Raw genomic sequence first — 21,398 nt, 5'->3', positions numbered from 1 at the left:
TTCTTTCCTTTCCAGATGTCGTATGGGTTGGCAAGGACGACTGTGTGACCAGTGCATCCCATATCCTGGCTGCCACCATGGGAGTTGTAGCCAGCCGTGGCAGTGCAATTGCGATGAAGGTTGGGGCGGACTTTTCTGCAATCAAGGTATGCACACTTGAAATATTTCAATGACGTATTTTTAACAAAAGCGAGTTCTAGAAAAGCAGCACTGTGCATGGCTTAAGACTTGCTTCTACCAAAACATACTATAACCTTAGCAATTTAAAAGCTTAAAGTTCAGATGTTTTCGTTTTATACCATCCATTTTGTTTTGTTTTAAAAACATTTTGCAAACGAACAGAATTGCAATCCTTTATAATTCCATTTCGTTATAATGAATTGCGTGTTTTGTTTATCCATTTGTTCCAAATTGCTTTAGTAACTTGACCATTTAATATATATAATATGGAAGTTTGCCTCTGGTAACCGACTTCGTTATTTTATTATAACACTTTGTCAGTCTGACGGAGTGCGGATGCTATCCACTCAAATCGAATAACTATGAATTTGAATCCCATTGTGGCATGGACTTTGGTGTGCGATAACCCAATTTAGTAGAAGCGTTGAAGTAGCTTAAAAAATGGTTTATTTTTGTCACCAAATGAGAGGGTTACTGATTTATCTAACCCTTAGCCTATTCGTGGTACTGTGTGCTAAAATATCATAGATACTATCTTTCGTGGATGAAAATAACTATAAAATTAGTGCCAACAATACATGAAATTCAGTTATTCACATTTATACAACCTTGAAGTACAAGCCACCGTCCGATAATGAGAGATTTACGTTTTAATAAAAACAATGCTAGACGTCTAAATGGGATATACTTTAATAGCTGTGCTGGCGCTTGGTGACCTGCCCGCCAGTGTTGTGCGACTAAATATATATACACACCCATTGTTTGTGGATGTGTCGTAGATCAATTAAAGCCTGTCCTCCTGACAACATTGCTGTGCACACCTCCCTTGTGACGCTTCGACACCACTTCCTGTTGAAAGCTATGCTTGCTAGAGTCAAGAGCGTGAGCCATGTATTAATTACTTGACAGCACGAAATTCAGCAAATTCGCTTTTTAAGCTAATGCTTTTTCTTATTACATTTCCTAGAATGCGATTTTTGTGTCATTTTAACATATTAATTAATATCGAGCTTGCATCTAAATTTTAGCTTTACCAAAAATATGAATTTTTTTTCATTCCAGATTTGAACTACTGTACAAATCACAAGCCTTGCAAGAATGGCGGTACCTGTACAAACACTGGTCAGGGATCTTACACTTGCACCTGTGCCGAAGGATATACTGGAACCAACTGTGAAACCGAGATTGACGATTGTGTTCATAAGCCTTGCATGAATGGCGGAACGTGCAGGGTAAGTTAACCCATTTTTAAGAAATTTAAGGTTTTATTGTTCGAAAGTTTGTAAATGCGTTCTATAATAGGGATAAATGCAAATAAATCGTGTCGATTACCATAAAAAAAAGAATAAAATAGCTTTCGTTACAAAAACAATTTATTATTACTTTTAATAAGAATGGTCTACCCGTGTAATCAAGTAAAGTTTAGTACTTAGAGAAATTCTAAGCATATTAAATGCTGCGGTTTTCCAAATGACCAGTAATAATACAAATCTCGCAATACTAATTTGCATAGTAGAATATATTATTTAGATATAATACGATGCGCGCAAAATCTATATTAACCCGGCGTTTTTTCGCCTACTTGAACCTTTAATATGTTCTCTGGAAATTTTTATAAAAAAACCTTTTTTGTAAGTGTACTTGGTATTTGCAAAGCTATCCATCTGTATAATGGACTTAACAGCTGCTTATTGTGTGTATTTAAAATGAAATCTGAATATAGTTTAGTTAAAATAGTACATTTCAAAAACGAAACTACATCGTTTCGTTATCTTCGAATCAACCACAGTGGATAAATACAACTTATCCATGTTCGAATTGCACTGGTGACGAAGTTACTGCTGATGATCGAAATTCGTCCTGACATCAATTTTTGAGGTTATTTTAAAGAGACCTACTTTGTATGCCGACTTGGTTCACAGACTAGCTCTGATATAATAAATGCTACTGAAGAAGCTGAACAAGACTAATGACGCTAACGTTATAGTTTCCTGTCCATTCCGCGATCTGACGCTGCCACCCTAATACCTTAATTATCAGTCAAGCGCTGAACACCTGCATCCTCCACTCGGAGCCATTTCCGTGTGAAACATAAAATGCCTGCGATAAGCATTCAAATTGTTTACTGCTTTGTCACGGCGTTCATAAACCGCTGTAGCACCGGGGGAAAATAGTTGAATGTTACTTCAACTCTAAATGACAGTTTTATTTTTATGGTTGATGTTACTCTTTGGAGCGCGGGGGAGGGGCATATACGTTTTGAGATTTTGATGTGGACAATGTATATACATTATCCACAAAAAGAATCGTTATACTGAAACGGGAAATAGTTTATATGCATAAAGATCCTTTTTGATTTTGAAAATATTGAAAATTTTCAAAAACGCTGAAAGAGTTAAGCAAATGTTTTTAGCTCGATATAACATTATAATAACAAATATTGATTCAAAGAAACTAGAAAAAAAATGCCATTACTTCCAAAGCAATGAAACTTGCTTGATCTAGCTGTTCGCAGGAGCAAAGGGTCCTTTTGATGCATAAATAGTCTCTAGGGGTGGAAAAAAAAAAAACGGGATTTGTTGAAGCTTGAGGATCTTGACATACTTCTTTTTCCCCAGCCTTATTTGCACTTTCCTAAATGTGACTCCTGCAAACAGAGCTATCTTGTTATACGGATATTAGGTGTATAGCATTTTTCAATGAAATCAATTTTATGATTTTATATTATATAAATTGCTTTTTATAATAATCTTTTCTAAATTTTTCTTGCAGACTAATGGAAGAAATTACACATGTGAGTGTCCCTTAGGATATTTTGGTCGACACTGTGAAACACTGGCTAGTACGTGTACAGAAAATCCATGCAAGAATGGTGGTACCTGCGTGGATGGGCCTAGTGGTTATCTGTGTATATGTAGAAATGGTTTCGACGGCACCAGTTGTGAACGACAAAAAGATGAATGTGAATCTAGCCCATGTCTTAATGGTATGTATTAGTTTGACTCTAAATATTTTGAAAAGAGGGAGAGCGGACTCAATTTTTAACTTTTTTTTAAATTGCTTTTGAACCATATGAATAATAATAAATGGTTTTTAAAGTGAGTGATAAACAAAACAGTTAGGCAAACATTTCTTCCAACAAGTAAAAGAAACAGACTATACACGTGAATATTACAGTACTGTTTTGTTAATCTCTTCTGGAGATTTTTTTTTTTGGCAGAAAAGTGTCTTGTCTGAACATATTCATTTAAAATGCCTATTTCCACTATCTAGAGAAAAAAAATTTCCCCTTACACAGCTTAACATTTTTACGGAAATGATTATATCAAAATTTCGGTATTTAATTTGTAAGTCCACAATTTCACTTAACTTATGCTTATAGATTGACGGTGCAAGGCTGTGAAAAACCAATAAATGTCGATTAACATTTCTTTGTGTATTAGATGAGATGATTATTTATTTTGAATAATTTAACTCAAACTGGCTAAGCAATGTTTCATCACTACTCTCTCCACCTTCCTTCTATGAAAAGCAGGCAAGTTAAATGACCATTACTTAACACTTTTCATGCCTACGTATATAACGCGACGTTTTGACAAGCATATAGCAAATTTTCCTTCCTCTTGTAAAGATGTATACCTGTTTTTCTGCATTTAGTTCTGTCTCCCTTTTCACCGACTTCAAGTAAGACATTTAAGAAGAAAAGTTCTGGCACTTACATACACAGAAGTTGGTTAACTGTTCTTACAAGAAACATTTCAGTTATTCAAGTAGTTTCTCTGCAAGCCATAAAAGTTGTGCACTCATTTTCTAGTAGTGCAGTATTTGTATCGTTAGCTAAATGGCTGATAAACTGAAACAGCTGAAAATATGCACAAACTACATAACTTCGGCATTTTTCTTTTGACTCTTGAAAATAAGAAATAGTATGATCTGCTCCATGCTACTGAGTGGCTTTGTAAAACTCAGCTTTTCTGAGGTTAGAATTATCATGTCTCATGGTAATACTGGAATCAATAATTATGAACAATTATATAACCTTTTTTATGTACGCACATGTATTCACAAAGGTAATCTTAATTAATATAACTTAATAACATTTTTTTTCACATCTTCATTTAAAATTCAAATCTTAAAGGATGTTTTAATTTTAATACTGTAAGTTTTTGGCAAAGCAAAATTCTTCATCAAAAAACTAACAGTTATGCTTTTAGTTCTGAATATTGTGGGATAAATCTGAGAATTTATTAGGCATCTAATCTTCTTTAATTTATGTGAACATAACTTATGCTTATATTTTTAACTTAATAGTAAATTAATTTTTTCATCTAATTGAAAAAAAATTAGTGATTTTTGATATTCATTCTATACTGCCAAATTCTGAAGTGTTTTTTCTTTCTCTCTTTACAGGGGGTAGTTGTGTCAATAATAAATATGATGGCTACAAATGTATATGCCCAACTGGATTTACTGGTGATAACTGTGAACTTGACATTGATGACTGCGCTGAAAATCCTTGTCTAAATGGTGGAACATGTGTAGACGATATCAACACGTTTCGTTGCTTATGTATTCCTGGATTTGTAGGATCTCTCTGTCAAACAAATGTGGACTACTGCCTCACCAAACCATGTGCCAATGGTGGCACATGTCATTACCTAGTCAATGACTATCGTTGTAACTGTCATCCTGGCTTTACTGGCAAAGACTGTTCTGTGAATGTCGACGAATGCAACTCGAATCCGTGTCAAAATGGTGGAACTTGTGAAGATCTGATTATGGAGTTCGTGTGCCACTGCCCTGAGGGATTTAGTGGATCTCAATGTGAATTAGCATTGGGAAAGTCAGAAGCAAGTGTTGTGTTTAGTGTGCAAAGTGGACTGAAGAATAGTAAAGATGTACAACAAAACCATACAGTTATTAGTGATTCTGTGCCTGTTACTTCGGATACCCAGCATTCTTCTCATGGAACTCCAACTGCTGTATTGGAAATGTCACATCAGATATCAACTGAAGAAAAATCGCAAATGTCTCCACAACAAGTGGCATTAATAGCAACATTGTCAGCTGCAGTACCCTTGCTAGCACTTATTGCTGTGGTGGTGATACTGTTTCTTCGCCATAGGAAGCGGCAAAAGCAAGAACGACAAGATGAAGAAGTGCGCAAACAAAATGAGCAGAACACTGTCAACTGTATGAACAACAAGTGTTTGGACAATCAAATTATTAATACACTTGACAGGCCAAATCAGAAAAACTTGAAAGTGATAAATGAGGACCAGGATTCCTTGCAGTTTTCAAGGGATCCATCAACATTGCAAAGGACCAAATCAGTGAAATTATTAAATACAGACTGCACATGCAGCCGTACCAGCAAACTGCTGGAAACAGACTCTGAACATAATTGTGCACAGAGGACACTAGACAGGAGGGATTGTCCCTCTGCATCACTGCAAAATAGCAAAAGGTAAATGCCGTTTTTACTTTTTGCATTATTCAACTTAAATGTAGTAGATGGCAACTGAGTTAAGTCCTTTCTGATATATTTCTTACGCTTAAGACTAGAATAGAAGAGGTTAATAATATGGTATATGAATGCTGAATTATGATTTGACAAAACTAAAGAAATTCTTATATATAAGAATATTTAAAGTAGTTATATGAAATAGCATACTTTTTTTTTTCAGTACTGCTTGCACTTAATACGAAGTATGTGTTCTTAAAAACGCTCACTTCAACTTGACATTAAAGCTATAGAACTTCAGTAATTGTAGTCTTAATTTTTTTTTCTTCTTCAAAGAAATAAGTTTCAATTTAGCTGAGCAGATCTGTAAAACGTACGTAAATGAATACATCTGTGACCGAAAGCCCATATATTATCGTGTATAGAATTTTATAAACAGCATTACTCCAAATATATCTATAGGTCTTAGTCCACTAAATAAAATCCTAATATGATTTCATGATAAAATAGCAATTCTCTATGTGCCTATTTTAAGTGATATAATAATTCACATTAAATAGGCATTTCGATGTTGACAAGCAATATGCATATATAAACCTTCAAAATTTAAGTTCATGGAGATCATCCAAAGAGTACTTTAATCAAATTATAACTTTTTTTGCCCCTCGATTTATTTACTAAAATATGGGGTTTAGCCAAATTGATAATATTTTATTTAACTATTTTAACATCCTGGTATTGAATGAGAGATTTGCAAGCCTTCCCCTTCCAAAACATAGTTTCAAAGTTTGTACAAGTTAATTTTTCGGCAGAATAACCTTTCTCATTTTTTAAACAAGTTCAAATATTTATTACAATAAGCTTTATAAATGGTTTAGTAATATCGTAGGAACATTCAGGGGTTCAGTTGATTTTGCCTGCATGCGTTTAATTATATCAAACCTTGAACAGTGAAATGCAAATCAATTTATGAACTTACATTTTCAAATTCATGAATGTTATTAAGTAGTAACGCACACGCAAAAAAAAAGTTTTTTTTGAAAGTAAACTAATTAGTGAAGTTCAACCACAATTAAATTTTAGCATTCTTGGACTTTACTTTAAGTTTTATTTTCTAATAATACATTTTTATAATAAAAACAATTTAATTAACCGCAGAATTTTATTCTCCTCTCTTGCTTATATATATATTTTAAAAGAAAGTTCTATATGAATTGTCATAATAAATATATTGAAGTGTATAAAAGTAAACAAAGACTTAATATCTGTTTTTCTTGCAGTGAGTCCTCACTCTCTACACCGCTGGAGAGGGATGTGTGCAGTCGAAGCAGTATATATGTGATAGAGGACCATTATCCACAGTCCTGTTCAGAGGACATGCTAGCCACAGAAGTGTGAGTGCCAGCAAAAGACTATATTTTAACCCTAAGTCCTATTTATTTACTCAGTCTAGTGAAATGACTGATCCACCTGTTGCTGTATATAGCACCATCTGGTTGCAAGTGCCTTGCCTGTTTCCTGTAAAATATTTTCTACTGTGTATAGAAACAGAGGACTTTTTTTTATTGAGCTAAGACAGTCCAAGTTGTACGTCTTTATTTGTCCGTCATGTCTATTTATATTGCTTACTTTGAGGCTCATGGTTTTGGAGCCTTGTGCTTTTTTTTTTTGGACTTGGGTCAGAACTGTGATGCCTACCCACCTCCTGACTGATGTGATGGTATTTCCAAGTACAAGTCAATGAAGTACTTAATATTTTTGTGACCTGCACAGATAAAGACTACCAGGTTTGTCACAGCAGCAACAATAAATTAAACTACTGCTGTGCATCTTGTAAATAGTTAATGTATATTTATAATAGTCCACAGTTCTCGTTGTATATAAGCTTCCCATCACTTTGTCATTGATCTGTTGCTACGTCGCCATTGTCAATAAATGTCATATGAGCCCCTCGATGTCTGTGTATTGTTTTTGTTCACAACTGGTGTTCTTGTGAAATCATTTGGATTTGGATTTATATTACTAACTGCCAGCTTAAATGTTTTCTGAGCTAGTAATATTTAATACACCATAATCTACTAACACTATATTTTACTGGTATACACAACAGGACCCAGTAAAATTATTTGTACCATGTTGTCGGTAACTAATTAAATTTTAATGTTCTTATCATACGAGATGATTTTCGAAAGCACTCTACAAAAATTGAATCACTGTCAGCTTTGTAATTAAGAATATAGGTTTCTTTAATGACAATCGTTTCTTTTTAAAAGAAATATTTGCCTCTTTCTTTTTGTCGCATAGTTGTTGATGGAATACTTTAACAGATAGGAGGAAACATTATTTTATTTGCATTAAATGTAACTAAATACAATCAATAAACTATTGTGCGTGTGAAAAATTTTGAATAAAATATTACAAAGGTATGTTAATAACTTTCTAACATTTTTCTAATCATCTGCAATTTCACTTACCTCCGAAGAGTAAAGTAACATAACATGCCAAGCTACCTACTTGCAAAATCTAATGGTTTAAATTTAAGTGTAAACTATTCTTCGAAGTATGAGTATAGTTTTAAGTTTAATTTTAAATAAGTGCATTAAACTATTATTCCTTATGAACCCTAACCCCCTATTACAGTAAATTTTCCTAAAAGTTTCTTGTTCTGTTACCTCACATGACTAGAGATAAATTCTAGGGTATGATCTGTAATACTCCCCACTCACCCAATCTTAAAATGCTAAAAACAATATTTACTCCAGAATGGGACTTTTGTATTTTACTTATCTGAATTAGCAAAAAATAGTCTTGAGCTGTTTACTTTAGGCAAATTCTTTCCCAGTGCATCAATCTTCAAATAATTGATTTGATAACAGCCTGAACAATGAATTTCTAAGAGTTTTAATCCCAGTGCAACGTACTTCTCAATATGATTTTATTTATACATCTTGTCATAGCATCAAATTTTAGTCCAAGAATATTGTCCGGAATTGTATTTATCTACAGTATGCAATGGCATCATGATCTTTTGAAAATACAGTAATGTCATTTTTAGTTACAATATGGCACATCTTTATTTACTGGCTTGTATTCTCTCGTAAATCACTATAGGTAACTTGCAAAAAAATGTTAACTACTGATCAAAGAAACTTGTCCATCTTGCAAATGACGTTAACCGCAATCAGTTCCCAAACAATTTTTTCCCCAATAACACTGGATAATTAAGAGAATACTATTTAAATTGTTTAAGATTAGGAAACTTGCAGTTTCAAGTGAGCTACTGACTGTCAGTGGCCAAGCTCTCCTGGAAATTTATATTTTAGCCATTAAGTAAAAATCCTCATTTCTTGTCCATAATTGTATATATATTTAAAAAACGTATATTAATTTAAGTAAAAATATATTCTTAATTTTATCCGTAACGTTTCTGTAAAACCAGTGTATAGCAGGACAGATCCACCTACGAGTTATTGGTCAGTCATTTAAATGATATCTCAAATTGCACTCTTAATATGAATTTAACGTTATGCAGGTGTTACTATAATACACAGTAAAATAACATGGTGATAAGTTTGATATGCAACCAAGGAATTTCTGTTTAATAATAATATCATAATACTTGACCCTTTAATTGTGGAAATCTCTCATTTACTATTTTTCGTTAGTACGCGATATTCTTTGCTTAATCCCATGATAAAATCAGCTGGCTCAGGCCATGTACCCCAGTTGCCATGCCTTGAAAAATATTTAAGATTTATTTTGCACGTCGAAACTCAAATATTTAAATTCAAAGATTCGAATAATATTTAAATTTTATTTTTCGTATAATTAGTGTTCCACGTGCCACTCATTTCAGTTGAATGAGTTTTTTAGTTTTCTAATAATCTGTCCAGTACTTTTTTTTTTACCTATCCGTTTAATCTAAAATGCATAACATTTGAATTTGAATTTAATCTCTAATCGTACAAATGTCTGTAATATGACAATTCCAAGTCTTAGGAAGAACGCATAGAAAATCTATAACAGTTTGTATTTGATATACAAATTTACTTAATTTGGATAATTCATAATCATATCTCCCCGAAAAATGGTCATTTGACTGATTTTTTTTTTTTTCCCCTCCCTGCTTGAACGCCCTTTTGTATGGCTGTCGCATATCAGGAAAACTTGTACCAAGATTTCATCGCCTCCGTCACAAAACAAGTTATATGCTGCAAAGTACAAGTTTTTCTCTCCTTGATTTTAGGACCATTAAACAGAGTGATTACCTCTTGAGTAGCCTATCAAATAGGTTACTACTTGCTGAGTGAATAGCAAATCGACTAATAATTTTTGAAACATGTACACGGCCGAAAGCGCAAATTAAGTCTTTGAAATGCAAAGTTTATGCATAACCGATTTTAACTATGGTTAATGACTGCTGACGATGAATTTGTTAGAATGCGTATATAAAACAAAATTTATGGAATTAAAAAAAAAAATCGTAAGCTAAGCAGTCTGCTGGAGGATGGCATTACGCAATTGTTATCGTGCTTCTCCAGTTAATAATGGTGTTGATCTGCGTGTGAACGCTTCTGTTCGCGGACAGCAGTTACAGAAACGATTCTTCTCGTAAAACTCACGTACTGCACCTTTTATCCCATACAAGTTTTGTTTTGTAGTACACATATACATTCCACCCCCTTTCTTTCTCCATCTTTTTATGGGCGAACGTTTTTTTTTTCTTAAATACCGTAAACACAATCTTTATTTATATTAGGTAATATCACGATCGTAGTTGCCACTGCATAGATTTAAAGCAACCTAATCTAATAAAAACTGTCTTAAAGCTTAAATAGTTAACAAAATAGTCTTTGTGCTAGCCTTCTGTTTGAAGTTAAAAACCGTGCGCCTATCCAGTGAGACGGAGAAAGGGAGAAACAATACTATGCAGTTATATCTTTGTGTGCGCAAATGTCCTGCAACTACCACGAAATTTAACACTTGAACAATGATCGCAAGTATGGAATTACATTTCTTTCCATGTATTAGTGCATTTAAAATACTCTTGCTTAGTTCCCCTATTTTTAGAATGATGCAGTAGTGAAACTCAGTAGTTGCTCTTGTAATTTCAAAGGAGCGTAATTGACTATGGTACAAGGACTTAGTAAGGTTTCAAGTAATTGTCTTCTTTTCGCAGGCAACGACGATGATTACTCTCACTTACGTTTACGGTGTGTCCGTGTTGACGCATCTGGTTTTTAAATTAAGATGAAGTGTTATACCTTTCGACACATTGCGATCATCTTATTTCTTAGCTATATATATAAACTTCCACTGATATCCTATGATTTTATATATATATATATATATATATATATATATATATACATGATTTTATATATATATATATATATACATGATAATCATACCATAAGTAGAGAGTCTTTATAAACATAACGTCGATTCTTCTGTATTTAATCTTTGTATTGCTTTCAATGCGGAAAAAAAAAAAACTCGATATCCACGGACATTAGAACAAGTTCAGTTTTGAACACGGTATATCAGTAAATTTGTAAAGCGATTTTTTTAAGTATATTTCAATTCCTCTAATCAAAAACAAGAAATTTATTTTTACTCTCATGGTCACTTTTTTCCTAAAAGACTTATCCTTGAACAAATGCATCCTATCTTGAAATAATGTCCATAACTCCCTAAAACTCTTCCTTTGGCGGACACCAGTTACAGAAACGATTCTTCTCGTAAAACTCACGTACTGCACTTTTTATCCCATAGAAGTTTTGTTTTGTAGTACACATATACCTTCCATCCCCCTTTCTTCTCCAAACCCATTAGAACACGTGCGGCAATCAGCCGCCGCTTCAAAAAAAAAGTTACACTCACCGAAGTAACTTTGCTTCCTCGTTATTCATCTCCTGTAACTTCTTTTCTCTGAGGCAGTCTTCTCTCGTGTCTTCACAGGAAATTACGACCTATTCAAGTCCAATTGAAGTCCAATATTATAAGTTCCTGCTATCTCGTTTCCCATTCAGAGTATCAAGAGTAGTTTAAGTTCATTAACCTTTCGTGAAGGATTACATAAAAAAAAAAAAAGTAATGTTCATTTATAAGTAAACGCCGAAGAGAATCTTGAGTAGCCAAACAACAAAAAAAAAAAAAGATAAGTAAAAAAGAAAGTAATTTTGCAAGATTGCGTAACATTATTACTGTATCTTCACAGTATGTGAAGAGAATAGGGTTTTAAGTTGTTAAAAATTAGAAATCAATTCTTCGATCCTGTATAACTCATAAAAAATAAATTTTCCTAAGGGCCCACACTTTAGAAGGGCACCCCTATATATATTGATCATTAGATACAGCTTACCAACTTTCACACAAGTCGCGAACTGATGGAGACTCTTAAATTGTTAATCTAAAGTGAGCATTTTAAAATAATTTGAATTTATTACTAATTTTATCTCCATAAATCTGTACTAAAATATTTAGGTCGTCTTTGAATGCAGAAAGCCACATGGAAATAACGTCGTGTTATCTATTTATCTTGTGAAACCACTTCATGGATTTTTAAGAAATATAGCATAGTGATTACTAATGTATAGAGCCAAAATATCATCTACTTTAATAATGGCATAGTGACTGCTTATTATATTATATTAACAAAATTTAGGCCCATACATGATCATATTATCCTTTTACATTATATGAAGCTGTACATAATCCAATTAGAGCATTAAATCATTATATTATATATTAAAAATTCTATCGTAAAACCGTATTAACAACGAAGCAAATGGTATATTAAAAATTCTATCGTAAAACCGTATTAACAACGGCAGAACAACGAAGCAAATGGTAGACACGATTAGAAAGCATACGCGCTAAATGTTTTAAAGTAACTATAGTTCAATATTTTGTGCATTGTATTATATATATATATATATAGTTACAATTCTTATGCGAGTGAATATCCCTACATTATTAACTGAAACTAGTGCTTAACATTGTGAACAGCATGTGGCCCCCATGGTTGTATCGTAGATATGCTAAGCATTTTTTTTAATATATATATTTGTATATGTTTTCTTAGATAATCGGAAAACGATACTGTAGAAACCAAATCAAGCCACGTTACTTTATTCACAGTAGTAGACTTTTAATAAATGACATAACATTTTCGTCAATATGTTTTAACCTTGGAATTAAAATCTGAAACGAGTAGCGAACAATGTCTATGAAACTTTATAATACTCCGTTTAGTTAATTAAACTAAACGGAGTATTCTTCTAAAATTATCATTTGTAATATAATATAAAGTATTTGCTCATTGCTTGTGATGAATCAGCCTATGAATATTTAAGTTTATTATTCCGCAATATTTGCGAGCCTGTGTTTAGGGGTCATTTGTCTGATTCCCAGTTCTCAATTTAACTCTTTCATTGTCATGAAGAAATTAATAAAGTGAAGCGTTCTTAATCAAACATTTTTAATGCTTTTGAAAACTAAAAATATCCTTGCAAGTAAGGTGTGAGGAGTAGATTTTTAACATCGAGAAGTGTCTGAATGGAACACATTACCAGAATGTTTTGTTAATGCAGGGAGTGTTAAGGATTTTAAGATTCGGTACGAAGAATATGTTGTCAGTTGAATGAACATCCCGCGATGAGTCTGCCAACTCAATGGAAGGTGCAATAAAAATAAAACGCGGATTTCATAGTAACATTTCTATATGCTGATACATAAAATTAAACCAATAGCGTTTTTGATATTATGGACTGTAACATTTTATTATGTGGAATTTTGTCAATAAAGGGTCCGATTGAAAAAAAAAATTATAATTCTACCCATGAAATGTAATCTTATCGTACAGTACAATCATATGTGGGCTGATGGGAGGGTTGCTCTATGAGACAATTTTTTTTTTCTTTTATCGAAAGAAACGACAATTTGTAACAGAGATCCTACACACCAAATTTCATTAGTGCGACACAGAACTGTGGATTACATATTAATAGTAGAAAGGTGAGTTAGCCGGTCTCATACGGTGGTAAGGAGGTTTTTCACTCGGAAACTCGGGTTTTTCGTCCCCAAAAACAGGCACAGATTACAGTCAGGATGCTGACTAGTGATGGAAGTTGACACCACGAAATAATGAAGAATATTTCACTACTTCAAACTTTCTTTAACAGTGTCTACTTTAGGAGAGTGATGTGCAAGTTTTTGATTCACAAAAGTTACTTATTGACCCATTTTGATTTATGCAGAAAAGACATGGAGACTAATAAAAAGAGACATGAATAGAATAAAAGCAGTGGAAATGAAAGTTTTAAGGACAATGTTGGCAAAAACAAAGAAAGTCAGAGTAAGAAATGTGGGCATTAGGAATATTTTAGGGCTAAAAGTGTTGAAGAAATGCTTATGAACTCTCTCTTGAAATGATCTGGACACCTAATGAGAATGAACATCGAAAAAAATACCAAGAGGAAGACCACAGAAAAGTTGGAGAAACCAGATCAGAAAGGATCTAGAAAAGAAAAACCTGAAGTGGCACAATTTTAATGAAAGAATAATTTGGGAGGATAGAAAGAAAGTGAGAGATTTGATCTGCCTGACCTGGCAGTTTCTGTCGGAACAGTTGTTGCGAAGGAAGAAAGAAAGAAAGAGATTATTATTTCGAATCGTTTTGATAACAAACAATGGTCCAATTGCAAAAGAGTAAATAAATAAAATAACTTTTCATCATATTGTCTTGAACCTAAGACGGAAAATTACTGTACCACCTACAATGCATTTATGTACTATGAAAACATACATCGAATTAGCGATGTATTATATATAAACATTTATATACCATACAGTTCAATATAATTCATAGTTGAAAATTCGATTATCCATATCACTGTTATTTTCGCCAGAACTATCGTGATGTCTGTGTCAAAAGTTAAAATATGTTGGAGATACATCGACCGTTATTATTATTATTATTACTATGAACAAGAAACACGCACCCAAGATACCATACAAACGCAATGAAACACAATATATTCGTTCAGGCTTCCAGATCAGCGACGCATCAAGACATTCCAAGTGTCGTGTGCGTGCGTGTGCGAATTTCTCAATCAACGGCTGCAGTGGAAATCAAGCCAATTAAACATAGATTTGATTTCATAGCTTCCCAACACAGCAAATAAACCAATAAATAACTGGTGTCATCCTCTGATAAGCTCACAAATAAGCTTCGAGGATGAAAGCTGAGAAAAAGATTAAAAAAAATAATAATAAATGTATCATATGTAATCAAATGCAGATAATGTACGTATCACATGTAAACAAATGTATCATAAGTAATGATAAGTATGTAATGTATGTATCATATGTTATAAATTATTATAATTATTATTGCGAAAAAAAATTATTATTATTATTATCAGAATATATGAATGTATCAAATGTAAAGAAATGTATGTAATGTTGTATCATACGTAAACAAATGTAAGTAATGCTGTTTAATATGTAAACAAATGTATGTAATGTTGTATCATACGTAATCAAAACTATGTAATGCATGTATCATATGTAATAAATTATTATTTTTTTTAAATATGTATGTAATGTATCTGAGACAATAAAAAAATTATTTAAAATATATTATGTACATGTATCTTTTTTGCACAGTTGTATTCATGTAATGAATTATATATATTATGGGTAAATAAAGATAAATTATTATTATTTAAAAAAATATATTTATTAAATACTCTGGAAATGTAATTTTGTTTTCAATGATTTTACCGCTATAACTGGTGCTAATGAAACGCTTCACAAATTTTAATAGAGATTCTAAATTTCATTCAATTCCATAACCCACTGGCTAGACGAATTTCATGAAATTTAGTACCTCTATTAAAATTTATCGCGCGCCAGAATGATTCCACAAAAACAAAAATTGAACTTGAGTGGAGATATTATATTGTACATCCTTAATATTGTTTTATTAAATGCGGTCCAATCAGTTCCAATGTTTGCTGCTGAAAATGATCCCATTGAAGGAAAAACTGAATTTTTGTTATTTACAGGATATTATGATAGTAGTACATGAAAACATACATCATTACTAACTCCCTATCGACAATTTCCTCCAAATTAATCTGTTATCTATCAGGAATCCGATATTATTAGGTGTTATATTTCGGCCTTCTAAGGCGCCTTTTACTGTATCAATCCACCCAAGTTCAGTATTTTGATTAATTTCTCTCTTATTACATATAAATTTATTCAACTGACTTTCTACCATACCAGCTTTACTAATTCTATTGGTTATTTCTATATTTAATTTGCCATCTTCACTAAAAATTGTGCCTAAATAGCTAAACTGTTTTATTTGTTCTATAGGTTCTCATGCATGGTTGTAGTCGACATTTCAACGTTTCTGCCTACTTTCAATGGGTTTGTATTTTTACTGCTGATTTTCGTACCAACTTTATTACAACAGTTATTCAATTTAGTCAGGCAATCTTGCAGACTTGTACTGGATTTATTCAGAAGTACATCGTTTGCATAAAGTAAAGAGTAAAGATTAACATCTCCAATTTTCATATCACCACTTTCCTTCATGATATAGTCCATATAGATGATGAATAACAGCGGAGATAAGTGAATCCTGATCTCATGCCTGACTTAACATCAATCCATTTTTCTGTACTTCCTTCAATTCTTCTGCAATTTATAGCTCAAATATAGACTAAGTATTGATTATTATAACGCTCCATTCACACCATATAGCTATACTGTTTGATCTCTTGGCACCTTGTCGTACGAAGGTGGTCTGAAATTTTCTCGGGCTCAACAATAGATGGCAACACTATCGGCAAGATTTTTTTTTCTACATTGGTATATCTGTCATAAGCATCCATGTGAAATTGCAAGTCATTCTATCAAGTAGTTTGTTTTATACAGCTGTCTGAAGCAAAAGTGTTGTCTGTCCCTTGAAATGGATAAAATTGAGTATCGTGCGGCTATAAAATTCTTTGTAAAAGAAGGTTTAACGCCAAAATTAATTAACACGAAGGGTTGCCAAGTTTAAACATGGACGTACCAGCCTTGAAGATGATCCACGTGAAGCACGTCCAAAAAGTGTAACAAAACTAGAAATCATTGATCAAGTGCACGATATGGTATTGGATGACCGGCGACTCAAAGTGCGTGAAATTGCTCAGACTATATGCATTTCAAAAGAACGTGTACGATATATTTTGCATGAAGAATTGCAAATAAAAAAGCTTCGCGCAAGATGGGTGCCGGGCTTGCTCACAGCAGATCAAAAACGCACTCGCATGAAACAAGAATAAAACTGATTTTGTGCGTCAATTTATTACTACGGATGAGACTTTGATTCACCATTACACACCATAATCCAAACAGCAGTCAAAACAGTGGACAGAAGCCGGTTGTTGAGCGCCAAAGAAGACAAAGTCGGTTCCATCAGCAGGAAAGGTCATGGCATCGGTGTTTTGAGATGCTAAAGGCATTTTGTTTATTAATTATCTTGAAAAGGGTAAAACAATAATCAGGGAATATTATTCCGATCTTTTAACCAGACTACACGAAAAAATTCGTGAGAAAAGACCCGGTTTGCAGAAGAAAAAAATCATCTTTCATCGGGACAATGCACCTGCCCACAAAGGTGTTTTGGCAATGGGAAAATTAAGGGATCTGCACTATGAATTGTTGGAAGACCCACCCTATTCTCCAGATTTGGCTCCCTCTGACTTCTATCTCTTCCCAAAACTAAAACTCTTCCTCGCTGATGAGCGTTTTTCTTCGAATCAAGAGGGGATTGCAGCTGTAGAGGGATATTTTGCAGATCTTAATGAGAACTACTACAGGGACGGGATAATGGCGCTGGAGAATCACTGGAATAAATGTATTAGTCTTAAGGGAGATTATGTTGAAAAATAAAAATAGTTTTGAAATCATAAATTCGTTTTTTCATTGTTAGGCCGAGAACTTTTCAGACCACCCACCCTTGTATGCATTTTCCAGATCTGCAAAACTTAAATATACAGATTCTGGTTACATTCCCATGATTTCTCAAGTTTTTGCCTTAAAGTGAAAATCTGATCCTGACAACCTCTATTTGATCTGAACACAGCTTGTTCTCCTCCAAGCTTTCTCTCTATAATTTGTCTTAACCTTTTCTCAAGTATACTTGCATAAATCTTACAAGAACACTCAGCAGAGAAATTCCTCTGTAATTTTCACATTCAGTTTTATTCCCCTTTTCACAAATAGGTACTGTGAGAGATCTATTACAGTCATCGTGAATTCGACCTTCTGAATTATGCAGTGTAACCACTATAAAACATTTATACCTCTATATTTCAGCATTTATGGCGAATATCAGCTGCTATTCTAGCTGCCTTTCCACATTTCAGGTTTTTGACGGTGTGTGTATGTGTGTGTGTGTGTGTGTGTGTGTGCGCGCGCGCGCGCGCGCTGCTTGAACCTCTCAAGAGCACAACACTCTGGAATAGCGTGCAAATAATATGGAAAGCTTTTAAATAGCTTTACACGTTAATTTGTGCGTTGAACACATTTCTGGGATGATCTATGGTACTTTTTATAAAGTCAGCCTCCCTGTGTGACATACCAGAGGTGCATTTTCACTATTGTGTACAGTATATGGTTTCGATATGACATAACATTTCCGTTGTCTTCTACTTAACCCTCCCCTAATCAACGTCCGCTAAACATAAATATAGGATATTATTACTGCACCTAATTTAAAAAATAACAATCTAATGCTTTGCATATTTATTTTTATAATTATAATCTTGCTGAAAATTAACGTGTTAAGGTAATGAAATGTAATGAAACAGAAATAAGGAAATAGTGATACATGCAATGAAACTGAGACAAACATAGACAAGCGTTTCGCAATACATTCTCATCATTACGAATAGAGTTATGTTACTATACAAGAATGTACCATTTTGATACATGTACCATATATACATATATAAGCGTAATTTTGTTTTTACTAATTTTGTCATTAAAACGCCGTAATCGAAATGACAAATTTTATTAGCGATCCTAAATACCGAATTTCATGAATCCCATCAATACAAGATCAATCTCTTAGATTGATGAGATTCTTCTTCATCATATCATCTTAAATCGCTTTGTTGTTCATTAAAAACCGTCCAATTAGAGCGAAAAAAAAGTTCCAGTCTCCCCAGCTCATTTTTGACAAACCCGTTGGTTAGAAGATCTGGATTCGAATCCTGTCTAGAATGAGAAGAACCTTCATCAGGGCTCTTCAGTTATAGGTGAGTTGGCCGGTAGCAGGGCTTTCCTCTTGAATATCCAGGTTTTTCATCCTGCAACCAGGAAAACTAACCAGGAGAGCACACACATACACATGAATATATACATTTAGGCATAAGATTAACCAACAACCTTATCTTAAAATTATAATTATGAAAGCAATCTGGACAGGTCGTGTGGCCTTATGGACCTGTAAGTTGGGTCGCTGTCTCTCTCTGCATTTTCATGATTCCTTATTTCTTTCAGAATATATTGTCGCCTTATACAAATTTCCAATGCAGCCTAATGCATTTTAATGTTATGCCTTTCTTCTTATGAGTTTCCAGGTCTTATTTGTTAACCAGACTTTTTTCTTTTCTTAGAACCCAGACAGACTCTTGCCACCACGTTATACACTGTCCATAATTCCATATCCTTGCTATCGAATCTTCTGGGCTTTATGTGTTCTTACTTTCTATTTCTGGAAAAAGTTTTCTTTCTTTCATTCATTTTTAACTAAACATGTGGTGTCTTATCCGTCTGTTTCGATTTTTAATTTTCTTATTCTTACACAGCTTTGAGGTTAGCTGTTACTAAGTAAAGATTAGATCCTATATGAGCTCTTCACCTTAAGAGTGAATTTTAAAAAAAACTATCCTTGATTCCAGTGTGATCAATTTGCCTTTTGTTTACTACATCTGGTGATGCCCACGTCATTTAGATGCTACATCACTCCTCGCTTTTCTTTAACATCGAAAAGTGAGTTTTAAAGCTAACTTTGATTACAATGTAATTAAGATTGCTTTTGTATTCACTACCTAGTGATATCCACGTTATTTTTGTATTTCTTAATGTTTATATAAGCTTTTGCATTTCACAAAATGCTACCAATAAATTACCAATTTCTCTTCTTTTTTTTTTTTTTGACCGTATACTTCTGCTTACCTACTGCTCTCTCGCTTCACTATTTCAAAATTATGCTAACTTTGCATACATATCACCCATAAGAATAATCACGTCATGTTTCTTATTTGTTCTACTTACTTCTCTAATTTTTCATAAAACAGCTTTTCTTAAAGATCCTTATCGTTTTGGTACATAAATCTGTATGAAGATTAATTTAATTTTTGTCATAATCTTGACTATAATCTCATCATCATCATCATCATCATCATTAGTGGTTCTAACAGGCCCTTAAGCGGCCAAAACCTTTCAAGCATCCTTGAATTTCATAACTCTAATTCTAGAATAATGTGATTAACCTTCTACCTATCAATATACGTTGCATGTAACTAGCGTATATTTTCCTAGCCAGTTTGCATGACTAGAGAATGAGAAACTGGAGTTTGCGGGTGAAAACATTCTACCACCGTATGAGACCGGATAACTCACCATCAACTGAAAAGCTATTATGAGGGTTTTTCGCGTTGTAGATGGGATTAGGACCCATGAATATAATTTAGCCATTATTATTATTCCATCCCTTATAGGCTTACAACTGATCAAGCTTTTACGCGTCTCTTCACTCAATACAAGTGCCACTCTTCTTTCATATTTTTCATCAAGATTCTACATATAGTATGTATTTGATACGCTTAGCTTGGTTTACTGTAATTACAGCAGAAGTAACTATAATACGATTTATCTGGAACTGCGTGTGTTTTCCGGTTGCTATGATGGTTATGAGTGACGAAAAACTCAGAATGTTTCCAGAAGGAAATATTGCCACTACCATATGAATCTGGCTAAAGTATTTTCAGTTGGAAAATCCTTATGACTTTCCTCATCCTAAAGGGATTCGAACTAATATTGTTCCAGTCAGAGGCAAACATCGTGTCTTTCTCACAACCGTGTTATGGAGGCAATTGCATTTTTGCATAGCACTTTTGTTTACACCATTCACTTATCGCAGCAAATGAACCTACCGCAGTTTGGAAAATAGAAGTTTATTTAATGATTTGTAAGAAAATTTGTGTTCCGATTAAGTTGCAAAATTCCGACACTTAAATAATCCAGTTTAAACCTAAACTGAGAATATATTTTAATAAAGATCCCAAAATACTTAAATAATTCAATAATTAAATTCTGTTGGGCTAAATCGAAGTTACCACTTTGTTTAAATTCAAATCGTGTTGTCAAATTTTAGCATTAAAAATAAATTCAAAATGAGATTTCTTACAAATTTTAGTAGAAATGCTCAACGCATAATTTTATTAAATTCTATCCATCCATCCGGAACGGAGTTATGAAATTAAACATATAATTGTTTTGCCAAATGTTTTCACTAAAAACAGCAGCCAGATTGATTGACATTTCTTAAAAATTATCTAAAATGAAGTAAAGAGTAGTGAAGAATACAGCACGCTAGGGATAAATGTCAGTCAATACATGCAGATCTCCAAACTATAGTAAAGAAAGCTAGATAATACAAAGACACATCAAAGTGTAACCA

General features: G+C 33.3%; 1 protein-coding gene across 4 annotated transcripts in view; it reads left to right on the top strand.

Annotated features, from left to right (window-relative positions):
• The window catches only part of LOC150101395 (uncharacterized), a 334,623-nt gene extending 327,024 nt beyond the window's left edge, over positions 1-7,599 (top strand). For all 4 annotated transcript variants that reach the window (XM_090400549.1, XM_090400550.1, XM_090400548.1 and 1 more), the window contains 5 exons: positions 16-146; positions 1,243-1,412; positions 2,953-3,166; positions 4,591-5,647; positions 6,925-7,599. In XM_090400549.1, the coding sequence (XP_090256675.1) occupies positions 16-146; positions 1,243-1,412; positions 2,953-3,166; positions 4,591-5,647; positions 6,925-7,042 (1,690 nt within the window). In that variant the 3' untranslated portion in view covers positions 7,043-7,599. The remainder of the gene's footprint in view (positions 1-15; positions 147-1,242; positions 1,413-2,952; positions 3,167-4,590; positions 5,648-6,924) is intronic.
• The last annotated feature ends 13,799 nt before the right edge of the window (positions 7,600-21,398 follow it).

Source organism: Typopeltis vanoorti, chromosome 11 (assembly GCF_054136105.1).
Source record: "Typopeltis vanoorti isolate ZY-2024b chromosome 11, IOZ_Tvanoo_1.0, whole genome shotgun sequence".
Lineage (NCBI taxonomy): Eukaryota > Metazoa > Arthropoda > Arachnida > Uropygi > Thelyphonidae > Typopeltis > Typopeltis vanoorti.
The sequence above is the reverse complement of the archived record's forward strand: the minus strand, read 5'-3'. Positions and strand labels throughout refer to the sequence as shown.